At 42.6% G+C, this 27,934-nt stretch overlaps 2 protein-coding genes across 11 annotated transcripts in view; one reads left to right on the plus strand and one right to left on the minus strand.

Moving 5' to 3' along the window:
- KL (klotho) overlaps positions 1–11,618 on the plus strand; it is a 51,540-nt gene extending 39,922 nt beyond the window's left edge. For both annotated transcript variants that reach the window (XM_065829877.2, XM_071804744.1), the window contains exons 3-5: positions 232–500; positions 3,202–4,318; positions 7,880–11,618. In XM_065829877.2, coding sequence (XP_065685949.2) covers positions 232–500; positions 3,202–4,318; positions 7,880–8,217 — 1,724 coding nt within the window. In that variant the 3' untranslated portion in view covers positions 8,218–11,618. The remainder of the gene's footprint in view (positions 1–231; positions 501–3,201; positions 4,319–7,879) is intronic.
- A 7,127-nt stretch (positions 11,619–18,745) lies between these two features.
- STARD13 (StAR related lipid transfer domain containing 13) overlaps positions 18,746–27,934 on the minus strand; it is a 309,147-nt gene continuing 299,958 nt past the window's right edge. For all 9 annotated transcript variants that reach the window (XM_071804769.1, XM_071804759.1, XM_065829818.2 and 6 more), the window contains 3 exons: positions 26,380–26,597; positions 22,063–22,239; positions 18,746–21,690 (listed from right to left, as the gene is read on the minus strand). In XM_071804769.1, the coding sequence (XP_071660870.1) occupies positions 21,573–21,690; positions 22,063–22,239; positions 26,380–26,597 (513 nt within the window). In that variant the 3' untranslated portion in view covers positions 18,746–21,572. The remainder of the gene's footprint in view (positions 21,691–22,062; positions 22,240–26,379; positions 26,598–27,934) is intronic.

The raw sequence follows: 27,934 nt of genomic DNA on the forward strand, positions 1-27,934 counted from the left end.
GCTCAGCCCCTGCTGCACTGCTTCTCTTTCTAAATGTGGCTTGTTTAAAGCTGAGCCAGGTACCTCTGCTGCCTTGGCAGCTCCCTGGGGGCAGCTGAACTATTTCCCTGAATGCCCCAAGGTACTTGTCTGACCTGTTGTATTGTTCTTACACATGAATACTGCAAACATTGTTGATACGGTGTAATCTACAAAGGGAAAATGAGACCTGCATTTTTTTTCTTTCCTCAGCCATCCGGTACGATGGGGTTAATGTGTTTGGCTACACAGTCTGGTCCCTCCTGGATGGCTTTGAATGGCACAGGGGATACAGCATTCGGCGTGGTTTGTTTTATGTTGATTTTCAAAGCCACGACAAGAAGCTGATGCCCAAATCTTCTGTCTTGTTCTATCAAAAGCTGATAGAAAAAAATGGCTTCCCACCTTTGCCTGAAAACCAGCCCATAGAAGGGATTTTTCCCTGTGGCTTTGCTTGGGGCGTTGTTGACAACTACATTCAGGTGAGTCTGATAATAAAGCCGACAGGCTGTCCAGCCAGATCAGTGCACAGGTTTATGTTGATAAACTTGCTAGATGGAGTGCCTTTGCTGATCTATATTACCACAGTGCTGCAAGGAGATAGGTACAAGGCTTTTGTGCCAAACACTGTGTCTTTCAGTCTTTGATAGACTTCCTGCATGTGACCAAGGAGATCCAGTCAGATTGAGATACGATAAATTGCATTTTAGAAAAACATACAGAAATCGAAAGGGGTCTGATGCTCATCTTCCCTGGACATGTTATGTGATCAGTTGCTGGGAACCAGTCCTTTTCAAATGGAAGCTGATTACACAGTATCACAGTATGTTTGGGATTGGAAGGGACCTCAAAAGATCATATAGTCCAATCCCCCTGCTGGAGCAGGAACGCCTAGGTGAGGTCGCACAGGAATTACAACTGCTAAAGTATATTTCCAAATGTCCTAGCCTATGAAATGGGAAATATTACCGCTTTTTCAAGTCCATAATTTTAATGGTAACATACCTGTCTGCTGTGTTAATGTATGTTTTAGAAAACTTCCTAAAAGCTCTTAGAGCTCCAGTGGCATGTTTCTACATCTTATGCATATACATTCTGGTACTGTTGCTAGAGAACTTTTATGTAAACAACAACAACAACAAAACAAACAAACAAAAACACAAAAAAAACCCCCAAGAATTAAAATTAGATCTAGATCAAATTTCTGTATTCCTTTCTTGTCATTTTGTGCAGTACTGTGTCTGACTTAGTGGCTTCAGTGGCCCTGCATAGCACCTAGCTAGATCATAGCTCTCGCTCTTTTTATTTCAACCAGATCTGATAATTCAGGAGAACCTTTCAAATTTTAAGACTTCATAGCACGTGTAAAAATTGTAGCTTAGTTACAGTGTCTTTAACAGTTTGGCTCTGTAATTCTCAGATGCTGTTTCGGCTTGTAGGCGTCTTCTAACCACTGTAAAGAGCTGTAGTTAAATCCAACACCAAGGCCGGATTCAAGAACAGAATTTTTAATATAGATTTTCCACAAAGATGTAATCTTTCTTAAGGCTAGCTTGTAGGGGGCTTGTTTGTTTTTTTCTCACTACAAAAGTAAGATTAGACTTCTTTTCTCTTGAAAAATACTGCGACTTCCTTACCTAGTACACCGATCTCCAAGAAAATTCTACAGTTCATTACCCTCGTAGCTCCAGATAGATTAGGAATTGGAAAAAGAATTGCTCCCTTTGGGATCAATAACAGCTATAAAGTTGCAGGCTCAGTCAGCCTAAGATGGTTAAAAAATCCCTCCCATCCCCCAAACTTTCAAAGCTGAATATTTTCATTTCAAAAGGCCATTCAAATATTTCGTGCTGTAAGGCTTAGGTAGCGTGATTTGTAGATGCATCACAGTGGAAAAACTCTTTTGACAGCATTCCCACAGTATTAGTGGCAATGCATGCTTTAGTAATCTACAAGGGACAATTCTCCAGAAAAGCAATTTCTCTCAGACATGCTGTTTTTTATTACTTTCTTCTATAAGCACAGTACTGACCTCTCCGGAGAAAATAGCAACTGATTTTCAGCAGCTTCTTTATACAGTCTGCAGAGCCTCAGCTACAAGTTGAACACTGGTTGTAGGCTGACACCTGCTTTTCAAACAGAGGGCAGGACGTGGGAATCTGAACTCAGGGGGAACCTTGCACCAAGAAAAAGTTTAAAACCCCCACAAGTAAACACATATGAGAGTAGTATCTTGTAGTTTGGGTCTTTCCTGTAAGAGTTATGCTAGAATATGAACAAGATTTTGCACTGTGCATTATTTTAAGTAATTAACTTTTCCATTTTCTAGTCCATATTGTGTTTGCGATGTTCATTAGCAAGTGAAAGTATAATTCTGTGGCACCCAGTATATCATACATGCAGTTCCCACATCTGAAGGCCTAAAGACTTATGTGAAATACATTTATTGCTGGAGTGACATACAATGGGTTTACTTGGAGGCCTGAAAAAAAAATTGATTTGCATATCAACATCCTGCTGAAATAACTTGGAAATGAGTTCAGTATGAGTTAGAAAAAAAAGGATGTCTTCAGCAAGAAGGAAGAATTTTGTGTGTCAATGAAATTCATGCTAAAAATCAAGTGCAGAGCATTGCTCGTCTTTTTCATAGTCTGGAAAAGAACTGAACATGGAAATGCTGCTGCATTCATAGTGTTTTTAGTGTGTTCAGGGAGTGGTCTTGAAACTGAAGCTAGTGTGTAATTTTTAACAGACCATGTCTCTGTAGGCCCTTTGGTATAGCTTCTTAGTCTTGAAAAAGATATTTAAAAACCTACTGTAGTCTTTGCTGAAGATCTGCTTCTTTGTTGCAGGCGAAGTGCCTTTTTCCCGAGCAATTCCTTGTTTCCTATACAGACTGGAGCAATTTGGAGAAGACATAAACATGGTGACCATTAGCATAAGCTTGTTTGGAAATTAGGATGAAAATTATATAGATTTGGTACCTTTTTGGTGTCACATGTTAACAGAATATTAATTCATTCATACAAGCCAGAGATGTTATCGCATCAGAGCTGAGAGAGAGGTGCTAAATTAATGTCTTGACTTGTGATATTCTTTCACTAGGTTGTGCTCGATGATTATGCTGTTCCCACCTACCTAGAACAAACAGCTCAAATCTGGTCTGTTTCTTATTTTACCCAGGTAGACACGACACCCGCCCAGTTTCTTGACTCTAATGTTTATGTGTGGGATGTTCACCAGACGAAGAAGCTTATTAAAGTGGATGGAGTGTTCACCACGAAACGCAAGCGGCACTGTGTTGACTTTGCTGCCATCAGGCAGCAGATCTCTCTTCTGCAAGAAATGCATGTCACACACTTCCATTTTTCACTGAAATGGTCCTTAATCCTTCCTTTAGGTAACCTTTCTCTTATCAACCACACACTTGTTCATTATTATCAGTGTTTTGCTAGTGAACTTCTCAGAGTTAACATAACTCCTGTTGTTGCTTTATGGCAACCTATGGCTGAGAATCAAGAGCTTCCAGCTTCTCTTGCCAAATATGGAGCTTGGGAAAACCCAGAAACTGTTCAGGCCTTTGTTGAGTATGCCAAATTCTGCTTTACAAGCCTTGGGGACCATATCAAATTTTGGATTACAATGAACGAACCGTCTGTTAAAAACTTGACATACACCTCAGGGCACAACCTGTTGAAAGCCCATGCGAAAGCATGGCATCTTTATGACAAAGAATTCAGGAGAACTCAGAAGGGTAAAATATCTATAGCTCTGCAAGCCGACTGGGTAGAACCAGCTTGTCCCTTTTCCAGAAATGACCAAGAAGTTGCTGACAGGATTTTAGAGTTCGACATTGGCTGGCTTGCAGAGCCCATATTTGGGAATGGTGATTACCCACAGGTGATGAGAGCATGGCTTCACCGAAGAAACAGCGTTGACCTGTATAATTTCCACTTGCCTTATTTCTCAGAAGATGAAAAGAAGTTAATCCAGGGCTCATTTGATTTTTTTGCCTTGAGTCACTACACTACTACCCTTGTGGGCTGGGAGAAAGAAGATGCACTAAAATATGACCACTATCTTGAAGTTCAAATGATCAATGACATCACGTGGCTGCACTCCCCCAGCAGAGCCGCAGTAGTGCCCTGGGGACTGCGAAAATTGCTCAAGTGGGTTAAATCCAAGTATGGCGATGTTCCAATTTATGTTATGGCTAATGGAATTGACGATGACCAGAATATGGTGCATGATAAGCTCAGAGTGTATTACATACAGAATTACATCAATGAAGCTCTAAAAGGTAAGGAACCATAGATTGTTGATGTCACAAATCCCAGAATTAGAATGCACCGTGTGATAGAGTATGTTTAACTTAAAAAAATAAATCCTAGGTAGAATACTCCAGATGTTGCTACAGCATAATGGATAGTTTTTATTTTTATTTATGACTAATTGGTGTTACTAAACATCAGGAAGAGTGACCTTGCATAGATTCTGCATAAGACAGCAGAAGATATTTTTGTGGATTCAATAAATTTAAGTAGATGTTATGTGAGAAGCTTCACATGCATTTAGTTAGATTTTCTTCTTATTGCACGTCTACTGTTGTTTTGCTTTGTTGCTTCTCTCCACTGATGTGCCTCAGGGCTGGGTATGAGTTCTGTTCCTCAGCTGTCTCTGTATCTTATCCAACAGTGATCTTGGCTCTTCATAATATTTCAACTATCTACCTCATTATGCCATTTCTTGGACTCTTTCCTGCTCTTCAGAACTCCAACCAGTCTTTTTCTCAGTCTGAAAGAATCATAAGGCAAAACCCAGGCATTTTGAGTCATCCTGTCAACACAACACACACTTTTCTTTTTTAGAAAAGCACAAGACTTGAACGAGATAATTTTTACTGATGAAGTATCTTCTACATCTCACTGTAAGCTGTTGCAGGGGCTAATTATTTAGTGGTTTTGTATATAGGTGTATTTATAGAGATACATAAATCTTAATATTTTTTTTTTTCTGCTTTAAGCTCTTTTGTTGTGCATTGCCACATATTTTACCTGTACAGGTATTCACAGAGAGAAAACAAGCTCTCTCTCATTTATGTCTTTGATAAATAGCACCAACAAAGCTCTTTGTGTCCCTTACTATAAAACATCATTTAGAACCTTTCAATCTTTCAGCTTTTCCCCATTGCCAACATTCTTCTTGAGAGGGGTAAACCCAGACTTGCTCTTTGACGTCCTTGCATTTCCCCGTGCTCAAATGCCAGTTGCTTGCTTATGCGAAGCTTGCTACACTACCTCAGTTATGTCCCTAATCTTTGTATTATTTGCAAACTTTGTGAGAAGTAGTTTTACTTTTCTTTCAGGTTGCTGATACATTGAAGATCATTAAATATCTTAGTGCTAAATGCGAATCTCCATGGTAGTAAAACAGACACATGCTTACCTGCAATTGCATTTCTAGTCTTGCTAGTTCTGTTTGAGACCAGGTGAAATCTGTTGATCCCCTTAACCTTGTTACATTCTATTTTCTTGATCCAAATGCCATATAATACCAAATCATTTGCCTTGTGAAGTTCTGTGTATATTACACCAAACATCATTACTTTTATTGATCTGTTGATCTCATAAAAAGATGTCAAGTTAGTTTGATAAGATTTATTTTTCATAAAGCTAAGCTGATTGGCATTAATCTTATATATACCTTGTAATTCTCATTTATCAAGCTTATATAATCTATTCCACTCCTTTGCTAGGTAACGAAGGATGGCTGGCAGGTCCATAATTTTCTAAGGTCATCCTGTCTACTCTATTAAGTATTGGCTTTAACTTCCTTCTCTGTTAAATTCCACCTCTTTCACGAATTACTGAACATTGATATCAAGTGCTCAAGAGTTTCTTCTCCCATATTTTGAAGCGCTGGGTGCATTTTTTTCTGCATCTTTAGTTTAAAACCATACCTTGTCCATATTTGGGGTTCAGTCTGTTTTTTTCTGTATTACTTCTCTCCTTCCTACCACTTTACACCTTACCAGTTCTTGGCATTTCTGTTTTCAAAGTGAGTATGAATATGGGCTTTTCTCCCAGTTCTCATTAGCCAGAACACCTGCACATCCCCATGCCTTGTAGAGAACTTTGTGATTTGTACTGATCTGGTACCACTACCTCCCAATCGCTTCCTTCTCCCCTGTTCTATCCAGCCTGCAAATACTTCCTGTGTTTTTCAACTTAACTATCACATGTAAGCCGTATTTTCCTATCTTTCCACCTTCTTTGCCAGAATACTTGCCCTAAAGTTCACCCTCCCACTCCTCCATAGTGTTTGGTCTGTCAGTAATACTGGCTTTTTCATTCTCTTTTCTTGTTCCGCTCGGGTGTTGTGCTTTTGTCCATCTTGTCCTTACACAGGGAGCAAGCTCTTCCCCTTGGCGTCACGACTGATTCAGGTTTCTCCAAAATGTGGCATTTTTTTCTGCAAGTAACTGTGCAGTAACTGAGATGAATTACAAATCCTGTGTCCTTACCTCAGTGTCATGCTGGAGAGGAATGAGAGGGGATTTAGTACATGTGTGTTCTCACCTTGAAGTTCCCATTCTGCTGTCTTCTCCTCGTTTTCAGGGTCTGGGTGGGGCAACACTTGTGTGTGCAATGGTTCTCACCTGCATTGTTCAGGGGAGCTGACAGGTTTGTGCAGATAAGTGATGCCACAATACAGGATGGGACCTTTGGTCTGAGGCTGTATTTTTAAGTGTACTGCAGTGTACAAAGCACTTAAAAATACAGCCTCAGTCCAAAGAGTCTTTGCCAATTGAAAGTTCATCTTTGCCAATTGAAAACAAAGAACAGCAGTAACCTTTTATGTAACACCGTTAAATCCACATGCAGTTTTACAAACATGAACTAATTATCCTGGGTAGCAGCTCTGTAAAAGGGAAGGTAAATATTATTTCATTTTACACATGAAAAGTAGGTTAGGGGTGCTAAATGTCTTGCATGTGGCTGCAGAAAGAATTATTTCCAGAGGCATATGAAAATTCAGCAGTCCTTAGCTTTCCATCCTGTGTTCATCTGCTAGAATATGTTGCTTTAATTTGTTAAAAATAGGGATTTTCTGAGATAAAGTATTACAGTTTGTGTTTACTACTGTGGATTCATTGGTTTTGTCAAGCGGGACTGATGGCTCAAGGGTAATGCTGCAGCTGCTGGACCTTTTCCAGCAGCCAAGTTAGCAGTATGGATTGTGGACGTGTTCTCAATAAAGACTAATACAGGTCATCTGGGATCAGAGACTCAAGTCAATAACAAGAAACTACTCTGATCTGCATAACCTTTCTACTTGCACCGGTGATATCTCAGTTCATGACGGCATGGACGCGTCTTTTCCTGATGTCACTGTACCTTTGCCTCATGAGAAGTGCAGCCCGGTGTCCTCCATTCCTTGGCCATCCCCATCAGATGATGCTCTTCAAGGGAGAAGGAGCAGTCAGAGAAACTGGCTGCAGAAATCCAGCTGCAGGAAACCCAAAACCTGTGTTCTTTCATACATAAAAAAGAGCCATTGTCTTATGATAGGCTCCATGCTGATCATTAAACACAGTCATGCACTCACAGCTGTGTTTACCAAGCACAGGGAAATAAATTGCAGGATACTCACAGATCATGCTGTCTGGCAGTGGCTGACAGATTCTTACTTTTTATGACAAACACTTTGTAGATGTACGTGTACCTTATCTTATTTTTGAGAAGTACAGATGTGGGTTTAACATCCCCCTGCGCCTGCTTTATGTATTGGCATATGGTACTGCTCTTGAATGCCGAAGTGACATTTATTCATTTCTTCAACACTTTGTTTTCTTTCACAGCTTACACCTTGGATAACGTTAACCTGCAAGGATATTTTGTGTATTCTTTTAATGACAAGACTGCTCCTAAATATGGTCTCTACAGTTATGTTGCAAATCAATACGATCCAAAGCCTTCTATGAAACATTACAGAGAAATAGTTGACAATAATGGTTTTCCTGGTCCTGAGTCTCCTGAGCTGCTGTGCCCAGAAGAGATTGCCTCGTGTCCTGAATGCCACTTCTTCCGAACCAGAAAATCATTATTAGCTTTTATTGCTTTCATATTTGTTGCTTTTATTGTTACTATATTCTTCATTACTTACTACTCCAAGAGGGTAGAAAGAAGGTACAAATAGAGTCGCCTCTTGGAATACATCACTCAGTACCCTTTCTCTTGCAGCCCCTTGGGAAATCTGAAATAAGAGCACATGATGTTGTGATTGCTTCAGCACTAGGAAGGCATTTACATTGCCTGATACTGCAGGACATTGAAACTGAGAAGAGAGTGCTAGCATATGGCTTCCAGAAATAGTTTTCTCTGCTTTAGTACATTTGGTTTATGACCAGTCCTTAATTCCTGTGGTTGGAGTTATCTCACAACTTTCCCTGGGACCTTTTGTTGAGCAGATGCTTTCCTCTCCTTGGATTTCCCTTGCTGAGTTGCACAGGTAGAAATATGTTTTGAAGACACGGAGTGATGGACAAGCCTAAATGTCAAATTCTTCAAGAGAAGATCGGGGAGAAACAAAATGGTTTACTTTTCTATATTAGGGTTTAATGCTGATGCTGCTTGATCAGTCAACACCTGACTGGAGCAGGAAACATGACTGAGCAGAGATGGAGGAGAATTGCAAAAAGCAGCGCCACGGGAAGGGACACCCCCTTTCCTAAAGCAGATGCAGAGGGAAGAACAGGGAGACATTACTCTGGGCTGCTGGTAAATCCGTTAACTACTACTCAGGTTGCTGATGGCTGCGTCTGACTTCAGGATGTCACTGGAGAACTTCAGCTGAAGAAGTTGTGTCTTTCTCAGTGGGGCAAGCAGCAGGGGCATGTCCAGGGGTGGCAAGGGTCATGCCACCTGATGCGAAGAGGTGAGAAGGGTGAAAGGGTTGCTCAGTAAAAAAGCAGAGAGAAGGAACTGGGATGTCTTTACTGTCTCCGTGGTCAGAAAGCTGTGTGCCTGACCCTGTGCCCTGTACCCCCAGACACAGCAGGGCTGGGGCACTCCACTTCTGCACTTGTCGCCCATAGCTGCCTCTCCACTACTGCCCAACTACTGACCTGCTGGAAACCTGGGGATAATTTAGTGAGATGGTCTCTGCATTCCATTTGTGTTGAGGGTGGAGATTTTAAATCCATCCCAACATTTTGCTGTAATAATCCAGCCCTTTCATGCTGCTTTTGCCAGGGTCTGGTATCTTGGAGCTGTTGGTCCAAGCCTCTTCCAGGCTGTCTGGAGGGTCTCTTTGGAGCAACTGGATCTGGCCCTGGCAGCATTTCATCCCAAAGTATTACTGAATGTCTGTGGGCCTCTCATTTTTCTCTCAGCAAGATAACTTAGAAAAATATTAGCAACATTGTTTTTTAGTAGAGATAAAGAGCAAATGGAAAACCCCCCTACATTATTTTGCCTGCCTTGTGAATCATTGCATTAGAAGTGTCCTCAGAAAAAAGCAGTGAGGTCATTTTCTCTTCTCTCTAACTCCAGGCCTTCAATGCCTTCAGCTGTAATTGTGTTTTTATTGCTCTGTTAAAAATGTCAGTCACTGAAAAGAATATTTTAAAGGAAATGTGCTGTGTGTTAATTAAGAATTATTTATCTACTAAACTGATTATGCTGTATTAAATGTGATGTTTATCTACTAGATGACTAGTAGATGATTAAATGACCTCCTGGAGTTCCTTTCAACCTGAATAGTCTGTGGTTCTGTGATACTGTACTGTAAATTAATACTTACATAGGAAATACAATTTTCATTTGTAACTTTAGATTATATTTTTTCATAAATAATCTATAGAAATAAGAAAGAGTATCTTATCATAATGATTAATATATTTGGCCTCTAGTTGCAGTCTTAAAATGGTCTCTCTTTGCACTAATGTATAGCTTGGTATAGAGTTAAGGTGAAAAATTCAGGGTAAGTGATGAAGTATTAAAAATATATATAAAAAATATTTATGGCCTGATAGGACTTGCTGAAGAAGAGTGAATTTTAAACTGCTCTATATTTATGCATTGGGGCCTGGTACAGTATGGATTACAAAGAAAGAGCTCTCCCTAAACGTACAAAATGCTAAATGGCTGTCTCCATGGTGTGGCAATGAATCACCTTGCGTCGCATTACTCCAGTAATATCAAATGCCTTCACAGCACATAACAAAAAGTGACATTCATTAAATACAAACTGTAGCCAGGTCATGCCTAATCTGTATGTTGTGTGTGTGTAGGTATGTACAGCTGCTTTGCTGTTTGTAAAAAAAAGAAGTCTTGGCCTGGTCTTTCTGAGATTCCCAGCAGACGTGTCTCCCCTGGGTGTGAGGGGGTTCAGGGGTCCTGGGCAGGGCAAGTCCAGAAGAGCAGGGGGGCTGCTGGGCACCGTCCCCTGACATCACTGACCTCGAACCACCCAGTGAGTTGCTGCCTTGTGCTCTGGAATGTCCCAGCCACCCCACATTGTGTGAAGCAGCAGCCCAGGCACAGAGGAGATGCTGCAGGCTCTTCCTGTGGAGGCTGGGTGATATGTAACCACCGACAGGCAGATGGCACCAGCTGGATATCTAATTTGTAGGTAAATTGGGATTTGTTGCTGTGGGGCTGTATGATCACATTCACTCTTGGTGCCATGGCCCAGAGAAGTAACGCAGCCTTTGGTGCCATTCCCTTCAGAAGGGTTTTTGAATATCGCTGCGGAGCAGTGACCAGCTCGGGCTGGGCTCAGCAATCGCCGCTGGGTTCTGCTGAGCGCTCTGCCTGTGGCGCTGCCGGTGCACAGCAACGCGCGGCTCTTGGCGAGTGAATTGCACAGTGATGGGCCTGGGAAAATACAGGCTGGTCTGATGGAGGTAATGGCACGGTTTTGCCTCAGGAATCTGCTTCATTTTATGTAATCAGGGGCCAGCTCAAGTTTGTTGTCAGTCTTCTAGAAAAAAAATCACCCTGCACTAACAAGAAAAGAGCCCTTGAACAGGCGAAGATTAGGTAGCTGTCCAAGGAGAGTTGGGGTGTGCTTGTGCAAAGTGATGTGGTAATCACCGCTTGTGATTGGGCTGCGGGCCGTGGGGAACTTCAGTTCGGTACCCACGTGTGAGCGGTGATCTGACGCTGCCCTGTCACCATCCGCGCCTCCGGAGCAGAAATGCTGGCAGTAGCAAGGACTTCGAGCGGAGGGGACTCCATGCTCAGGCTGCAGAGGCAGCTCAGGGGAGGATGTGATTTTCTTTTCTGAAGAGCAACTGGAGTTTGCATGTGATGGATGTTAATGTGCATTACCTTATATAGACTGGGTTCTTGATTTTAACCACGTTTCTAGAATGAAATGTTGTTGCCAGTTTGCTCAACGCTGCAGATTAAACATGTTGTAAAATAAAAAATTATATTTTTATTCAAAATATTTTTGTGACATGAGTGCAAAGCTTCTGTTTCATTTCTTGAAAAGATTGTGCAGAGTGACTGTGCGATGTCTTTGCTAAATGAAATGTTATATTGTTTTTGTAACAATCTCAGAAATGAAATAAAGATACTGCTTGTAACAAATTGTAACATGATCTTGCTGTTTAATCTCTCCAATTTCTCTGTCTGCAGCATGAAGTACAGAGTACTTTAGGAGACATTGTTATGATAACTCTGCAAGGAGTTTGTGTTGCTGTTTGTTTTTTCCAATGACACATAAGTAACTGTAACTTTTGTTGGAGATTACTGGGACCTGTGTCAACACAGAGTTTTTTCCAACAGGCCTGGGACTTTGGAAGGGTTTTTGTTCTTTGCGTGTTTTGGTTTGTTGGTGTTTTGTTGTTGTTGGTGGTGGTGGTTTTGTGTGTTTTTTTGTTGTTGTTTTAAGAGTGACTGCTGCTATTTTAAAAGCCTGTGGAAGTAACCGTACCAATATAAAACTGTTTTGTTTCATTAGCTTATTCCATAGTAACAATGCAGCAAATTTAACAGCTTTTCTCTTCCAGTAGTTACTCACAGGCTTGAAAGACTTTATCAGCATAACTGTGGCACTAAGCAGTCAGTTTGTGGCATCCTTGTTAAACATTCTAAGGAAAGTAAATGTCAAGGTTAAAGGAAGTGGGAGCAGAAAGAGACAAGTGGCTGTCCAAGTGTCAGCATATTTAAACATACAACTTGCCCTTCACTTTTCTCCTTGCCTTGTATTCATTTGCTTTTGAGTCACTTGATCATTCTGCTTGCAAAAACCTCTTAGGTGAAAATGCCCTTATTCAAGGCAACAAATTTAGTTTTAGGTGCTAGGTTTCAGCTTCAAGTGAGAAAGTTTAGCCTTGTTCCTTCTTCACCCATGCAAAGCTGAGAAGAGGAGGTGAGTAAAAAAAGTAGAAAGCTCTCCCCTTGTGGATTGCCAAACCGCTCTTCACTGGCTGTCACACGGCTGTGGCTGGTGCTGGACGGTTCAGCCCACACTCTTTAAAAGACTGGAAAAAGAAGGAATAACGAGGTGAGGTGGAAGTGGCAGGGTCCAACATATCAGAGGCTTTTATTTTGTTTCATGAGTTGAACAGAAACACTACTCTCTGTCAAACGGTTCTGAGAAAATTAAGATCGTTAAGAAACCAGAAAGTTGAAATAACAACTGCCTACAGCCAAGACACTTGTGGGTGCTGACATTTTTCTGGCTATTATTTTGAGATGCTTTGTGTGTGTGTTTGTGAAGGAGCAGCAAAAGGGCCAGTGAGGCAGAGAAGCCACGGAAAATACTAATGAAGGAAGCCAGAAAAGCTACAGGCAAAAGTGGATGCGCAAGTTCTTTGCCCTGGGAGCTGAGAGAACAGTTCCCTGCTGTGGGGATGGGCCATGGGACTTTGAATATTCTTTGTTAAAAAAAAAAGTCTACTCTGAAAACTCCCTCCTGCCCATATTTGCCTTTTAATGATACAGCTCCTGCATGATGAATTTTACTGCCAAAAGCCTTTTCCTTGTTGCAGGAGTTACTCACAACGCAACACGGTGAAGCATCATTATCCACTGCCAGCTCTCCTGAGCTCATCCAAATGTGCTTCTCGCCCAAGTTCCAGGAGGCCCATGGGGCTCTGAGGTGCAGAGGGAGAGGTGGTCGTTGTCACCGGCACTGAGCAAAGGAGTGGGAATGACAGTGATGATGTTTTCTAAATACTATAAATTCACATCACATTGGAAAGTTTCTGCTTTTGTGGAAAGAGTTTTTTCCTAAACACATAAGACTTTGTGATGCCTTTTTTTTTTTTTTTTGGGGCACGGAGGGATGAGTTTTAACTCTTCCCCCTAACCTGAGGTGTATAATGGACTTCTGATTTTTTTTTTTTTTTAATAGCATCAGTCCTTGGAGAGAAGGAGAGAACCTGGGCTGTGCCTTCTCAGCCCCACCTGTTTGTCTCTCAGGAGCCAGAGGAGCCTCCAAGCTGGAGTGCTGTCCTTTTGGGGTGTGCATCCCACCCCTGAGCGGGACATGCGGCGGGGCCCGGAGGAGGAGCAGGGCCGATGGCGTGTCCAGAGGGATGCTGGCTGGAACGGCGGGTTGGTTCTCAGCAGCAAGTTGGCTGTTGCATTGCTGCCTTCTGCACTCAGGGCTCTGTAACAGGCTTTCTGCAGCACTGCAAACCAGCAAACACAACACCTGACCAAAGAAAGCTGTTTTTTCCTCCCACCGGAGGGAACGGTGAATTGGCAGAGTGTTTAGTTCAAGAGGTGTAACAGTATAAACTACCTGCACTGTAAAGTTTTATGAGGTGACAAAGTTTCGCAGTCTGGCAATAGCACAGTGGAGCTGGAGGTCATCAGCTGCACTGCCAGGAACGGGAGGGGAGTGAGCTGGCCTGGAGGCCGCCCTGGCAGCCTCTCTGGTCAGCCCAGAGGGTGCCCCAAGGGCTGCGAGGCTGCTGCTCCTCCAGCTGGGACACGCGTGATCCAGGGGCTTCGTGCTGCATTAAGAATGGAGCAGAGCCAGCTCCAGCTCTCTCACCTCCTCCTCTTCCCTCTCTGGGCATGTATTTATTTACACTTGGGCTGTGAAATGGGGAGCTAAATACCAAGGTGTGACATAGGTATGCCAGGGCACAGAGTTTATTTAGAAGACAAAATGCTGCTTACAGGCCTTTACAGATTTTTGTTGATGGTTATTACTTTGCAGCACCCCTTCTGCCTCTCTCTCTCCACTAGGAGACTGGAGTCTCATTCCCAAAAGCTGAGAAAATACTTGTAAAGTAAACTGCCAGTGTTGTAGCTGTCTCTCCCAGCACTAGCTGAGCCTTTAAGTGTGCTTCTGATGGACGTTTGTGAATTTTACACACATTTGTAACTCATTTATCTGCTGCATTGCTGCGGGATCCATGAGCGGATATTGCCTTTCCTGCCCCCCGCAGCAGGAGGCAGCTGGGTCTTCCACTCGGCCGCATGTGGTTGCTCCTGCTTGGTATTCACAGGCACATGCCTCCAGCTGGTGATACATTGTTATTGGGCTGGAAGAAAAATAATGCAACCAAGCTCTTATTATTTTCTCCTTTTATCTGCTTGGTCATATTAATGTGGGATAATCATTATATAAATGCACAGGAGACTCAGTCAAGGACACATTCATTTTTAAAGTCCTCCAATGCTCTTGTACTTCAGTCATTCATCTTCTGTCTTTAATTACAGCAAGTGATCTCAGAGGCACTTAAAAGATTAAATTACTCAATTATTTGAAAAACTCAAATGCAATAACTGTATCTCTTTTCTGATAAATACCAGTGATTGCTGAAAAAGGTTGCCCAAGGCAAGAAATACTGGGAGGCCAAGGAGGCCATATTTGGCTTAGTGCAGTGATACCATTTAATTTTTCATTGTTTGCAACCATTATTTTTATTTGTATTGATAAAAACCACAAACTTTTCCATCGCTGTCCTGGTGGTTTCAGCAGGGAGATGAATGACACTACTCAGCTGTTTACAAGTGTCCCAGCACCTCTTTGAGTGTGGCAAGAGCCACACAAGACAACCAGATAACCCCACTCAAAAAGACGTAAGGCCACAGCTGGGCATCACCATGGCCAGGTGGTAAACCCCATGCAAGATGATCCTTGTGGACGGGGTTTGGTCTGGTGTTTGGGATGGGTCTGGGATAGAATGCATGTGGTGGCTCACTCCATGTTGAGGTGGGCTCACCAGTGGTGGGGCTGGGACTTGGCTGGTACTGTGCCAGTGGGTAGTCTGTTTCAGGTCCTGCAACCTCATGGGAAGCGGGAAAGGTGGACTGCCAAAAACTGGCTCTGAAATGGTGCCTTTGCTGCCCCACAGCCCCAGGAGAGAGCTATCAGCGTGCCCTGCGTGTGGGCATTGCTGCCAATGGAGCCACGATGTATCTGCAGCCACAGAGCCTGTCCCTCCTCACCAGCAGCCCTATTGCTCACCAGGGGTACCCAAGTACAGCCACCGAATAATGGAAAGTTTTCCCTAAAAATATATATATATATATATATTTTTTTTTTTTTAATCTCTTTTGCAAAGCAGTAGATGTGTGATGAGCCCACCACTACGATCCTGGGGAAGGGGCTGGCATGATTCTTCCTCCCAGGTCCAGGAGCAAAGAGATGTGACTCTTCAGGGAAAGAGACATACAGGCCAAAGACCTAAAATCCTGCACTTTGTAGGCCCGTTTCTGAGTTCCTGTCCCCTTGGGAGCAGGACACCAGTGAGTAAAACACTGGGGCAGCCATGAACGCAGGGTGGTCTGCACTTAGAGCCACGGTGGGCTCCACAGTCGTGCTGGTTAGTGACAGCCAGCAGTGTGGCACATGGATGGGTATTTGGTGGTGATAAGCTCAATCCCTGCTTTCACCTAGCCCCACGGCAAGTTTTTACACTGACAGAGTCTGGAGGTATGAAAGGACTCTCTGTTTGTGATCAAGCCAGACCAACTTCTGGTGGTGCTTGTGGTCCTCCCACAATGAAGACCAAGCCTGGCTGGAGTCAATGAGGTGTAGCAGTGTGGCCAAGGGGGCTGGCAGACCCTGGGCTGCTGCCCTGCTCAGGTGTGGCATCGGGCTGCACACCAGTACCCAGCTACCATCTGTCTCCAGGACGTGGTGGGGCACTGCTGGCCAGCAGATGCTGTGGAGGGGGTTACTGTCGTCTGCTCCCCCACCTGTGTTCCCACGTTTATTTAATTAAAAAAAAAAGTAAGTAATTTGATATGCAACCTCGCAAGGAAAAGGAGTCCTTCCAGCAAGGAGTGGGCCAGGCATGGCCTGGGGAGGGACAGATGGCCCTGTGGCTAATTTGCTGCCATAAATTGCAAGCTGTTGCAAATCCTCACTGTAGCAAGTGCTGGCTTTGTGTTTCAGCCATGTGTCTGTCTGGGAGCTGCTACGAGCAGGTGAAAGAGAAAGAGCAGAGTCTGCAGTTTTGGTTTCCCCAGTGCCTTTTGCAGAATTGAGCATTTTGATGAAGAAATAAACTGTAATCCTCTAGCTGGCTGCCAGCAGAGCTCCATGCAGCTGCTCTGGCCAAGCTGCCTTTCTGCCTCCCTGGAATAGAGAAGTATAAACTATCTCCCATCACCCCAGAGTTTTGACCTTAATGTAGGGCATGGGACATTCGCAGACTCAAGCCCTGGCAGGATGGCAATGCCCGACTTTGGCCATTGCAGCTGGGCTGGGACCATTGACCGCTTGGCCACACTCCTCCTGCCCTGAAGGCTGAACCCTGGGGTCTCCTGTGCAGCCTGGGCTGGGCGAGCTGGGAGCCCGGCCTGCAGACGCGTGTGCCAGGACCCAGTGGAGAATGAACAGGTTGGGCTCAAGAGCTGGGCTTAGACTGTGAAAGAGAGCAGTTTAAAATAGCTGCCTGTGGGAGGTCAGTAGTAAGGTAGTGAGATACAAATACTGGTTTCAGAGTCGGGTGGTCAGAAGGAGATTAAGTGCCCAGGTTACTTTTTGTGCAAGAGATGCCGGCCTTCATCTGAGGCATGAAGAGCTGCTGGTGCCTGGGTCCTGTTGTGGATTAGGGAGGGTATCTGGGAGTGTGCGAGGCCTCCCCATCATTAGCCTATAAAAGACTGGCAAATAGTCATCTGCAGTGTTGTAATGTTTTCCCTGTCATTTACTGATTAACCCAGAACCCTTGCTCTGCATCAGCTCTTGAGTTCCATGTACTCGAGCTGAGTTTCTTGCACACTGAAGCAGCGCAGTCTACAGTCACACAGTGCTGGGTGGGATCTGCTCTGCATCCGTTGCTGCTTTGGGGGAAAGTGTTTGCTTTCTACATAATATAGCTGAGTGACACATGGTGTTGAGGGAACCAGATGCCTTACAATTTAAATTGTATGTTTCAACAAAGTCTGAACACCCATCTTCTGAATCTGGGGTTTGATGCCTTGTACCGCTGATCCTGACACACCATGATGTGCAACTGCAGTTATAACAACAGGATATACCTGGCCTAGCACCCATTCAAAAAAGCCCTTGTGCAGCTGTGACAGACACACGTCTGATAAGGAGAGCATGACATGGCCATGCTAAATCCCCATGACCCAGCAGGTCATGCCATTTAAGTGCTACTTTCTGTCTGGCAAGGTCTGTATTTGCACCCCAGCCCTTACATGTCACTACTGAGCTGGAGCAGCAATATCATTTTTTATCCTCTCCTATTTGATTTGTAGGCTCCAGTAGTCTTCTGGATATTTCTTCTAGTATTTTCATCTCACAGTCATTTCAGTATGTTCAGCCTGCACACTCATCTAACAAGGACCTGGGATCTCTTAGGCATGCCACAATCCTGCAAGGCTGATGCCACTTCTGCAAAGCAAGTGCATCAAACTGAGGGGTGCCTTGCTGGTGACTCCTGTGTGGCGTTGTAAAGAGGATGGATGCCCAAGAATTCAACATCTATGAAGACTGTGTATACCAGGAGCTGAATCACCTGTGCTGTTAGGATTATGCTGATATTTTTTGCAAGGAAGGATCTACTTACACAGCTGGCCATCTCTACCATGGCAGAGAATTGGAGAAAAGTGCTTCCTTTCAGTCCGAAGTTTAATACTGAGCTTTCCCTGAATGGTGAGGCATAAATGCTTATCCCCTCTAAATTGTCTCTCATAGCTGACTCCCCGCTCAGCATCCTGTTTTCTGAGACCCTGCTTCTTTTGATAATTCAAGACAGAGTTGGGGACATACAGGCTCATAAAAAGGGACATTTATTCCATCTGTAGATATGTGTAAGACAAACCACAGGAATCACTATCCTGCTGTTGCATCTTTTTTTCTTTTGCAGTGGCTTGATGGATTTGAGGTGGCTGAAGTCTGATAATGTGAACCCAACATTCAGCATCCCCACTCCACAGTCACGCTTATGAACCAAGACCTAGATTATTGACAACAACACAAATACAGAAGCATGACTGAATTCAGTGGGAGTCAAGGACCTGAACACTGTTGAGGACCTGAGTTTTCCTTTCTCAAGCCAGCCATCCTAGCTTAATAGCCTCTTTGGAAAAGATAATCTTTGCTGTGAAGCTGATGTATATTTAAGGACACTACAATGCACAAAAATATCATTTTGAGCCTAAAATCATTATTGAAGTCCCATATCAGAACAGTTAAGTGTACAGCAGGTTGCAATAAAGAAAGCAAGGGCTTAAATTTATTGTGGTTTTTGTGCTAATGGATTAAATGAGTGCAAAAAAAGGAAACATGATTCTTTAGTGTATGCAAATTTATTCAACTCTGCAATTATTTATTTACAACTAATGACTGATACCAGCAGATGAGGTAAAAATATGAGGTATTGATATGAGTATAACATTTAAAATGCAATTATCATAATGTATTCTCAATGGCAATGTAACAATACAAAATACTGTGGTAGCTGAATGGTAGACATGGCATAATGCGCATTTTAAAGAAATCTTATTTCATTGATACATGGCTTAGAGATGCCAGAAGCACATGACAGAGCTTCTGCAAGGGTAGGAGGACAATCCTGCCTTGCTCATGGTGGCAGGTGGCACCAGGCCCCATCCAGCTGAGCAGTGACTTGTGAGACAGGATAAAACCACTGTCCAGGTTTTCCCTTCATTTCCTTAAGAAATTATGTACTGTCAGACAATCACCATTCCCAGGGCCAGAAATTCTGCGCCCATTAATAATGAGGCACTATTGTATTCATTTATGCAAACTAACGTAGCAGAAATGCTCTAATTGCTAATGTTTTGGAAAACAGCCAGCGCGAAACCTGCTGCCATGGCTACAAGCATTTGAGGAAGAGGTGCTGCTTCCTGGGACAGTGGTCCTGCTGGAACCAGTGGTCCTGCTGGAACCAGGGCACTGGTCTTGCCCCACCAGCTCATGAGCCACTGCTTGCTCCCAGGCAATCCGGACCTGGGCAGCTGTGGTGCCCAGCAGCCGGCTGGTGACTTCCAGACCTCAACATAGCCGTGTAAGGCTGTGAGTGCTCCCCTGTCTGTAAGACTTAAAAAAACCCAGTAGCTGCACTTTGCAACTATTGTTGGCCATAAACTCAAGGCAGAAGCTCACAGGCAGCCAGCATCTCTGATGCTGTGAGCTGTACAACAAAACATGGGTGAGAGAGCCCATAGAGGAAGGTGACATTGACTTTTTTGGGGCTCTGTTGCTCCATGGGGACACCATGCTGGGTCACCCTGCCTCTGTCCACTGCAGGCTCCTACCAGCTTGCTTCCTCGGATTGCAGGGCTGTCCTCCACCAGCACAGCCTTTATGCCTGTGCACAATGGCACGTGGGACCATGCTCTGGCAGCAATCAAGGACCACCCATGGTCCGCCCCACAGCCCGTGTACCTGGGACAGATTCAAAGCACTGGCTTTGAAGAGCCTTCCCTGTTTACTGAATCAGGGCACAAAACTCCATGTCTTCATGTAGGTAATGTATCTCTCTTAACTGACCTCATACTAAATCTTAGTGGAGTTTGTTGGAAGGACTGAGCTAAAACACTGGCTATGAATGACTCGGCTGTTTTATGCAGCAATAAATAAAGTCAAGGTGAACAAATGTGATTAACAAAGAACACTCTTATTGAATCATAGCTGTAATATAATTTTTGGTCTTAGGTTAGTTAAAAAGAAAACAGAACCCTGCCTCAAAGGTATTGTCGACAAGTTATTATTATCATTACTTTTAAAGCATTCTTCCATTAGCAAAATAATAGGTCCCTGAAAATGAAATGATATAATAGGCTTAAATCGCTCCAACTCCTCATAGTCAGGGGCTAATCGTGCTCCCACCAATGCCTACAGAGGCAGGACCATGTAGATCAGTGCAATATAATACGAAAATGCTTGCTGTTTCTATAAAAGCAATCTTTCCATGTATAGTCTGCATTTAGTCTTTTAAATCTCCAAGATGTGTTTAAAAGCTTTAAAAAAGTTTAGTTATTTGTATAGTAAGAATATTAAAAGACATGGTATTCATCAGCATGTCTTTGTGTCCACTGGATGTGGAAAACCTGCTTTGGAATTTCTTAACAATTAGCCGTCTCTATAGGAGAAGGAAAGAACAACATAGAAACACTTACGCTGAATCTAGACAAAATGCTAAAAAAAAAAAAAAAAAAAGATTTACAGCTTAATAACTTACCAGTCTGATTTCAGACACCTCAGTACACACAGCATTATCTTGTACTCTCCAAGAACGAGCAGTTACTATGATTGCTGCAGATAGTGAGGTTCTCTAGTGACAGATATACCATTAATTAAGGCAATAGGTAAGTTTTCAACACCTTGTACTAACAGTCAAACTTTCTGCAGCTGAATATAAATGGCCTTCAAAATGTCTATCTCAGTGACATTTCCATGTACTTTATTTGGTGAAACTGATCCGCTCCTCATTATTTTTAAATGCACAGTAGCCTCCCTCCTCCTTGGTTCTTTTAATTCTTCCTACAGCTATTTCTAGGTACCTTCTCACAGCATATACAAACACGAAATGTATTTGAGAACAGGCGTTCCTGTTATCACACGGCTTCTGCTTGGTAGCCCTGTGATAATAGCAAGCACAGCTTATGTAGCAGTGACACACTAAGAAACAAATGACAGATTCATTTAAGTTCCGACTGATGCAAGTGACTTGCACTGAGTTATATACAAAATAATTAATTTATACATATACATATATATAGATATCATATAGATAAATATATACATACTGTACATAATTTATTTACAATTAAAATATGCTTCTTAGAAGCCTTTAAATACCAGAGTTCTGTAATACATAAGTAATGGCAATAGTCTGATTTTAAAGTAATAATGATAAAACCTCTCTGAAGAAACGTTTACTTCAATAATTGAAATTAATACAGAAGGGATGTGGTGGGGGGAGGTGATGTCTACAGAATAAAATAACTTTCCTATAAAATTCCTGTTTCACCTTTGTACAGACACAGGTCTGGTCTGATTTCTGCAGTTTAAATAAGATCTTTGCTTTCAGTATTCCCTGTTCCCCACCAGACCTCGATTTACGCTCACAGGCTCCCAGGAACACTTCCTCAGATTTTTGTTTCTGGTCCCTCGGCAATCAGAGGCTGAAATGAATTTCTGATCCTGGCAACTTCTGCTGCACACAGATGTCCAAAGCCTTTGTTGTACCACTCTGGGGAATGTCCTCTGAAGAAATGGAAAGAGAATTATTGAGAAACTCAAATACTCAAGAAATGTGCCCCGCAGGAAAGGGCTTGCCATGCATCCTGCTTCCCCCTACCCACAGTGGTGGTGGGGACTTCAAATACTTGTCACTGTAAGCATACTTTGAAGTTCTCCCTTGCAGTAATCAAATAGCCAGATTTTATTTCCATGATCACATCACCACAGCAGCAGATGCTGAGCAGGGAAATGAGCTTGGATAGAGAAGTCTGCAGGAAGACTCCAAAGCAGCAAAGCTACATCGAGCATGTCCTCTGCTCCCAACACCTTCCCTCCTCAAGTTGCACGTTTTTGCCCTGCTGAACAGACATCTGCTTTTGCAGGCAGGATACTTACTTTAGGTCAATTCTGCAGATGTGGGTCAGTCTGGCTTTTCCTGAGCCACATGGCTCTATCAGGTACTGAGAGTCCATCACGATGGCTCGCACAGCTCCCATAAGAGGAGCCTCCTCATGCTCCACAGAGACGGCAACCAGCATGCACATGCCCTTTGGCAAATCTGTCTTCCATGTCCTGCAATGACACATTCAAGATGGAATCGCTTTAGTAATGAAGCTATTGAGCACAGGAGTCAGAATCTAAATTAAAGGAACAGTTTGTCTGCCTATCCTTGCTGTTACCTGCAATGCAGACACTGGACTGTCCTACGAGTCCCTGGAGGAGTTTTGCATTCCAAGTTTGTAAGCAGTGTTACTCAGAACAGGCCACAGAAACTTATCCAGCTCAGATTTTAGAGCTAGATTCTCCTCTGTAAATATATTTATTTTAATGGTGGATACCATTATTTTGATAAGAACTCCTCAGAAGTTTGGGGATACTTTGGTACAGGAGGAGGCAAATCAACCCCCCCAAACTTGCACCTTCTCAAACAACTCAGGGAAAGATCTTGCAATTGATGCTATGTACATTATTTTCCTGGAGGATAATATGCACAATTCTGTCATCAACCCACCACCCCAGCTGGGAATCTGACCATGATGTGGAATGGTCACCCATCTACCTTGCTACAGGCTCTGGGTGAAGAAGTTTTGCATATCCACATGAGCACTGTGTAACCACCATGTGTTGCAGGGCATGATACAGCCTTTTGCAGATAGACAGGATTCTGGAAAGGACATGAAGTAAGGACAAGATCAAGTACAATACTCTTGGTGATAGTGAGTGTAAGTGCAGCACATTTTACCAGGGTGTTCTGTTGCAAATATCCACTGACGCACAGCAGCTGAGGAAAGTCTCATTTGCCACCCCACATTCCAAGTAGCAATGGCAAAACAGAACCTTACATGGTTTATTTGTTGCAATAGTCAAAGACTGGAACCTCATGTTTACACCTTTAGGAATGATAGTGAAGTTAAGGTTCCCTTTTCTTTAGGTAGGTTTTGGTTTGCTACCAAGCAAACATCTGAACCAACATCCTCACCAATGATGCTAAAAGGACTGGTCAACCAGGCATCCACAAAGTCATCACTTATCCATTTGTTTCCTTCCTCTTCACTGTCACTCCAAAAAGAGACATCTCTCAGAAAGGTCCTCCTCCTTTCCAATGCCACATAGCAAGAACTAACAAGCGTTTTGCAGCCTCTGCTAACATAATCACATGCTCTCTTTTCCCAACAGGATCTATGTTCCATGTTCGTTTACCTTACAGGAGGAAAGGGGCATTTTCTGGACTACAGAACCACATTCTGTCTCACCACTGTTAACACAACTACTGAGTAAATTTTACTTGGGGAAAAAGTAACATAACAGTGAAATTTCATGACCATGTCACCATATATGTCAGTTAGCCAATGATATGTAGCAGGTTTCTTATTACTCACATTTCTTTTCACAAACAGTCAGATTTTGGGCTTGTCTGTTAAGATGTATTTTTATTTTGAACTCTTTCAGTCATTTAAATTTTTCACCCTCTCTCAAGTTTCTGCCCTCTTTTACACACTGCAGAAGTTTTACACCAGGTTCAGGAGACCTAGACTTTAATACTTAACATTTTTTTTTCTTGTTCTGTAACCATTTGCATATGTATATCCTGGTTATATATATGTATATATATGTATATCCTGGTTCTTGCATCTTTCACATCTGCCTTGACTCTCACAGGATAAGGTCTATGTCCTTTCCTATGGTGTGGGAAGAAATGAGGAATTCTCACTGTGCTGTGTAATGTGCATCATCTTGCCATGGGCTGCCTTAGACAGGGATTTTGCTGCCTTGGGAAGTATCATGTTTTAACAGGTAAGCTGCTTTCAAGGACTGTTGAAGTTTGGATGTCAGCAGATAATTTTAACATTCTGCATTTTTTCTTATATGAAATTGAGCTGTTATTCAAGACACTGCATGAAGATACTGACTTCAGAAGGTTTTCTATGTGCCTGTGCATTAATAAAAATGATGAGCTACCATGGCAGATGAAGCACATGGAGAGTAGGAAATCACACCTCATATCTACTGTGAGATGCTGAACCATCTGCCATGAATTCCTGCACCATGCTTAGATGTGACCATAACTACATGGCACTTATTTGGGTCATTCTTGAAGTGGAAAACTATTTATTCCAGAGATTGCAGAAGACTTATGATTCCTATTCCCAGTTTTATGGATTTAGGCCAGTTTCTGTACTTTGTATATCTTACAGTAGTAAAACCAGGCATGACACCTAACTCAGAGATGCTGTGATACTTAAAGAACATTCAACACTTGAGGGATCTTTAATGAAAAGTGGTGCTTGTGCAGGGCAGCTGAGAGCTGTGTCAGATCCCAGGCATACCAAACATCACCCCGATCCTCTCACCATTAGAACCTTCTCAAGGGAGCCTAATCCCCTTGTTATGACTGGCAAATAAATAAAATAAAATAAAATAAAATAAAATAAAATAAAATAAAATAAAATAAAATAAAATAAAATAAAATAAAATAATAACTAAGTTTATCCTTTCACAACAAAAAGTTTGACTGGGAAGGGGACAATTGCCTTCCATTAAAACATATTTATTCATGTCCCTAGATGAGAATTATAATATCACTGTTCACTTCCCACCAATCATAAGGTATCAAATTGACTGCAATATCACTGGCTAATCTTGCTCTAGACTTAATGACATAAATCAAGAGATAAACAACAGAATCTGACAGATCTCGCTGACGGCTCTTTTCAGCCCTGAAAAACACACCAGGATTCAGTTTTATAATATGTCTTTTAGTCTTTGGGAGTCATTCTGCCTGAGTTACTGGAAAGAATAAGAACTTGATGGCAAGATTTTTCTTTAACTAATGTGACTTCACATCAGCTCTTTAAAGAACATACATAAACCACCATGAAACCTAATAGTGAACTAAGCGGTAAATAAGAGGGCAATTATGGTCATCAAAACCTCCCTGCTGCTCCCAGGCAACCTTGATGCATTACTGCATCACTATGCAGAAGACCAAATTTACTACTGATTCAAGTCAATAATCTTATATGGGAAAATTAATTATAAAGCAATTATTAATAACTATTAATTATTAAATAAGTAATTATAAAATAAATCATTTAGCCCAGTATACTGCAGGAAGGCAAAGGAAATAGTGCAATGAGAGGACCGGTGTTTTCGCATTACAAAGAACTTACGGAGAATATTTTAAAAATCTTCAAAGAGTTCCAACAATTCTGCCCTTATATCAATAATATCTGCATGTTATCCTTCTCTCATGAATACTGAAGTTCATACAAGGGATGTACTATCATAATAATTTTTTATTGGGCTCATCTTTTTCCTTCAATCTCTGTTCCGTCTAATACAATTCTGGCTCACTGGACTGTTGCCTCTGTCAAAACTGCTTAATATTTCTCTGGTACATCATTTCAGCCAAAGAAAGCACAGACAAAGAACAGGAATGCACAAAAATTATTCTGAAATAACTAACTATAGGACTGACCCTGCAAGTGAAATATGTCAGCAGCTCCACAATAGCTCCTAGCAAGCAAAGGGCCAGGATTTCAAAGGCAGAAGGTACATAAGAGAATTTTTTTGTCTGTTCTGTACAGACAGATAGAAAATAGCAGATCTGGGATCAAATTTGGAATATTGATACACACTTATACATCTATTTGAGAGACTTAATCACCTGGAAGACAGTCAAAATACACATCTACTGTCTCTTTCTGTTCATTTACACACTGGGATTTTTATGGTTAGCATTTCTTGGTCTACAAAGACTTCAACTGCAAATCTAAAATAACAGCTTATATAGACAGTGTATAACAACCTTAGCTTAAAAGCATCACTATCTTATCTACTAAACATTTGGCTCTTAAATATCAAACATTCCCCAGAGAACAGCAAAAGCAGTGTAAAAAACAATTGACTTCTATTTGCACTGTTTTGACAACAAACAAAGCTAGAGAGAACAGCAGCTATTATCAGACATCTGTTCTGAGGAAGAAATGATATTTATGGCCTCAGGAGTATGTGCTGCTCAAATTACATCAGAGGAAAGGTCAGCATGCTCTAGGTGCACAATTTTAATTCAGTTTGAGAAATCAAGACTGCTGCCCAGAAGTAGAGTTCTTGAAGAACAATTACACAGATGCAAAGGCTGAGATAAGACCAGGTCTTCCCTGCAGGCATTGCAGGAAGCAAAGGTGGTGGAGAACTGCCCTTAGCCCTTACCTTAGAACAACAAAGTCTCGGACGGGATGAGGAGCCATGCTGTTCAAAACATACTGGTAAACTTCTGTCTGCTTGTCCAGGCTCTCGACCACCTTCCACTTCAAGAAGTCCTCATCCCAGAGGTGACGTTCTCTCAGCACTCTGTTCAGCACAACTGATGGGGGGGCTTCAACTTCCACTGAGGCTTTCCAAAGCCTTAGAGGGTTCCCATCCCCAACCTGAAGTAACAAAGAACATAAACCCCCATGATCTATATGTGTATGTTCAGCAAAGGATAACTGATGACAGAATCTTGGTATGGGTATCTGGGCTTTAGCTTGAGAGCATGCATATTTCCCTGCTAACCATTACCATTATTGCTACTGCTACTGCTTTTCTGTATGTGAAAACACATGCATAACTAGTCCTAGATGGAAAACTGAAATGATATATTACTTCTGCTCTCACACCAGTGTATATCTGGACCAGTTCCCATAGTGCCAGCGGAGCTGCTGCATTATGTCTGGTGTGAGAGACACTTTTTCAAACCTAAACATACCATGTTGCAATGAAGAATACGTGTGTGTAGAACTAAAAAGAGATGAAAGGAGAGACTTAAACCCTGGGCGGAAATAAAGCCACCACCTTGGGCATTCTGATGCTCTAGCTGGGGCTAAGGGTCAAATAATCCTCCTGGTTAATTGGTGGAAGAGCAGAACACATGTTGATTCTATTATGTATCAGGTACACAGATGTTTGTCCTCAAAATAGCTGTATTGGGAAAATAGCAAATATTGAGAAAACACCTTTCAAAGAAGCCATACAAACTGCTTGCTAACCCTTCCTAGTTCACGGCTCCTGTTACTTATCACACCTCCTCAGCATGCAATAAAGGGAATGGAAGGTGCTAGGCTATGTAAAAGGTGAATATCCTGAATTCCACACGTACAGCATTTCTGCATGATTTCAGGGCTGTCACATTTCAGGCAGCAAGTAAGTTAACTGTAAGCACTGGATCTCATAAGCCCTGGTTTTCTCACTCCTTTCTCCCCTGGCATCCTCACATACCAATGCTAGTGCTCCAGAAACCTTCAGCACCTCCCACAGGCCCAGGATTGTGTCCCCAGAAACCCAACTCCCACCTTAAATTATTTTATGCTGTTATAATTCCTCCTCCCCAAAGCTTTCAGTGCCCCATCTTCCTCCTGCCCTAGGGCCTCAGAGGTCCCCAGTTGCCTCTGTAGCCTCACACGCCCTTGACCCCAGAGCAGTGCATGACCCTAGAGCAGTGCATGACCCTATTCACTCCCTCCCCTCTCCCACATCCTGCTTCCCCCTGAGCCCTGTTACTCCCTCCCCAATCTCCTGCAGTCCCTCTCTGGAGAGGTCACTCACAGAACTTGGCTGCAAACTGGAGTAACTGTGATTTCTTTGTCCTAATAGAGGGGTTGAACTTTCCCAAATAGGGGTAATGCTGCCTCAGACCCCTAAGACACCCCTATCTCCTCACCATCCAGATCCCAAACTCCTCCCAGTGCCCTTCCCCTACTTTACCCATGTCATTTGCCCCTAATCC

This window comes from Patagioenas fasciata, chromosome 1 (genome assembly GCF_037038585.1).
Source record: "Patagioenas fasciata isolate bPatFas1 chromosome 1, bPatFas1.hap1, whole genome shotgun sequence".
NCBI classification, from domain to species: Eukaryota; Metazoa; Chordata; class Aves; order Columbiformes; family Columbidae; genus Patagioenas; species Patagioenas fasciata.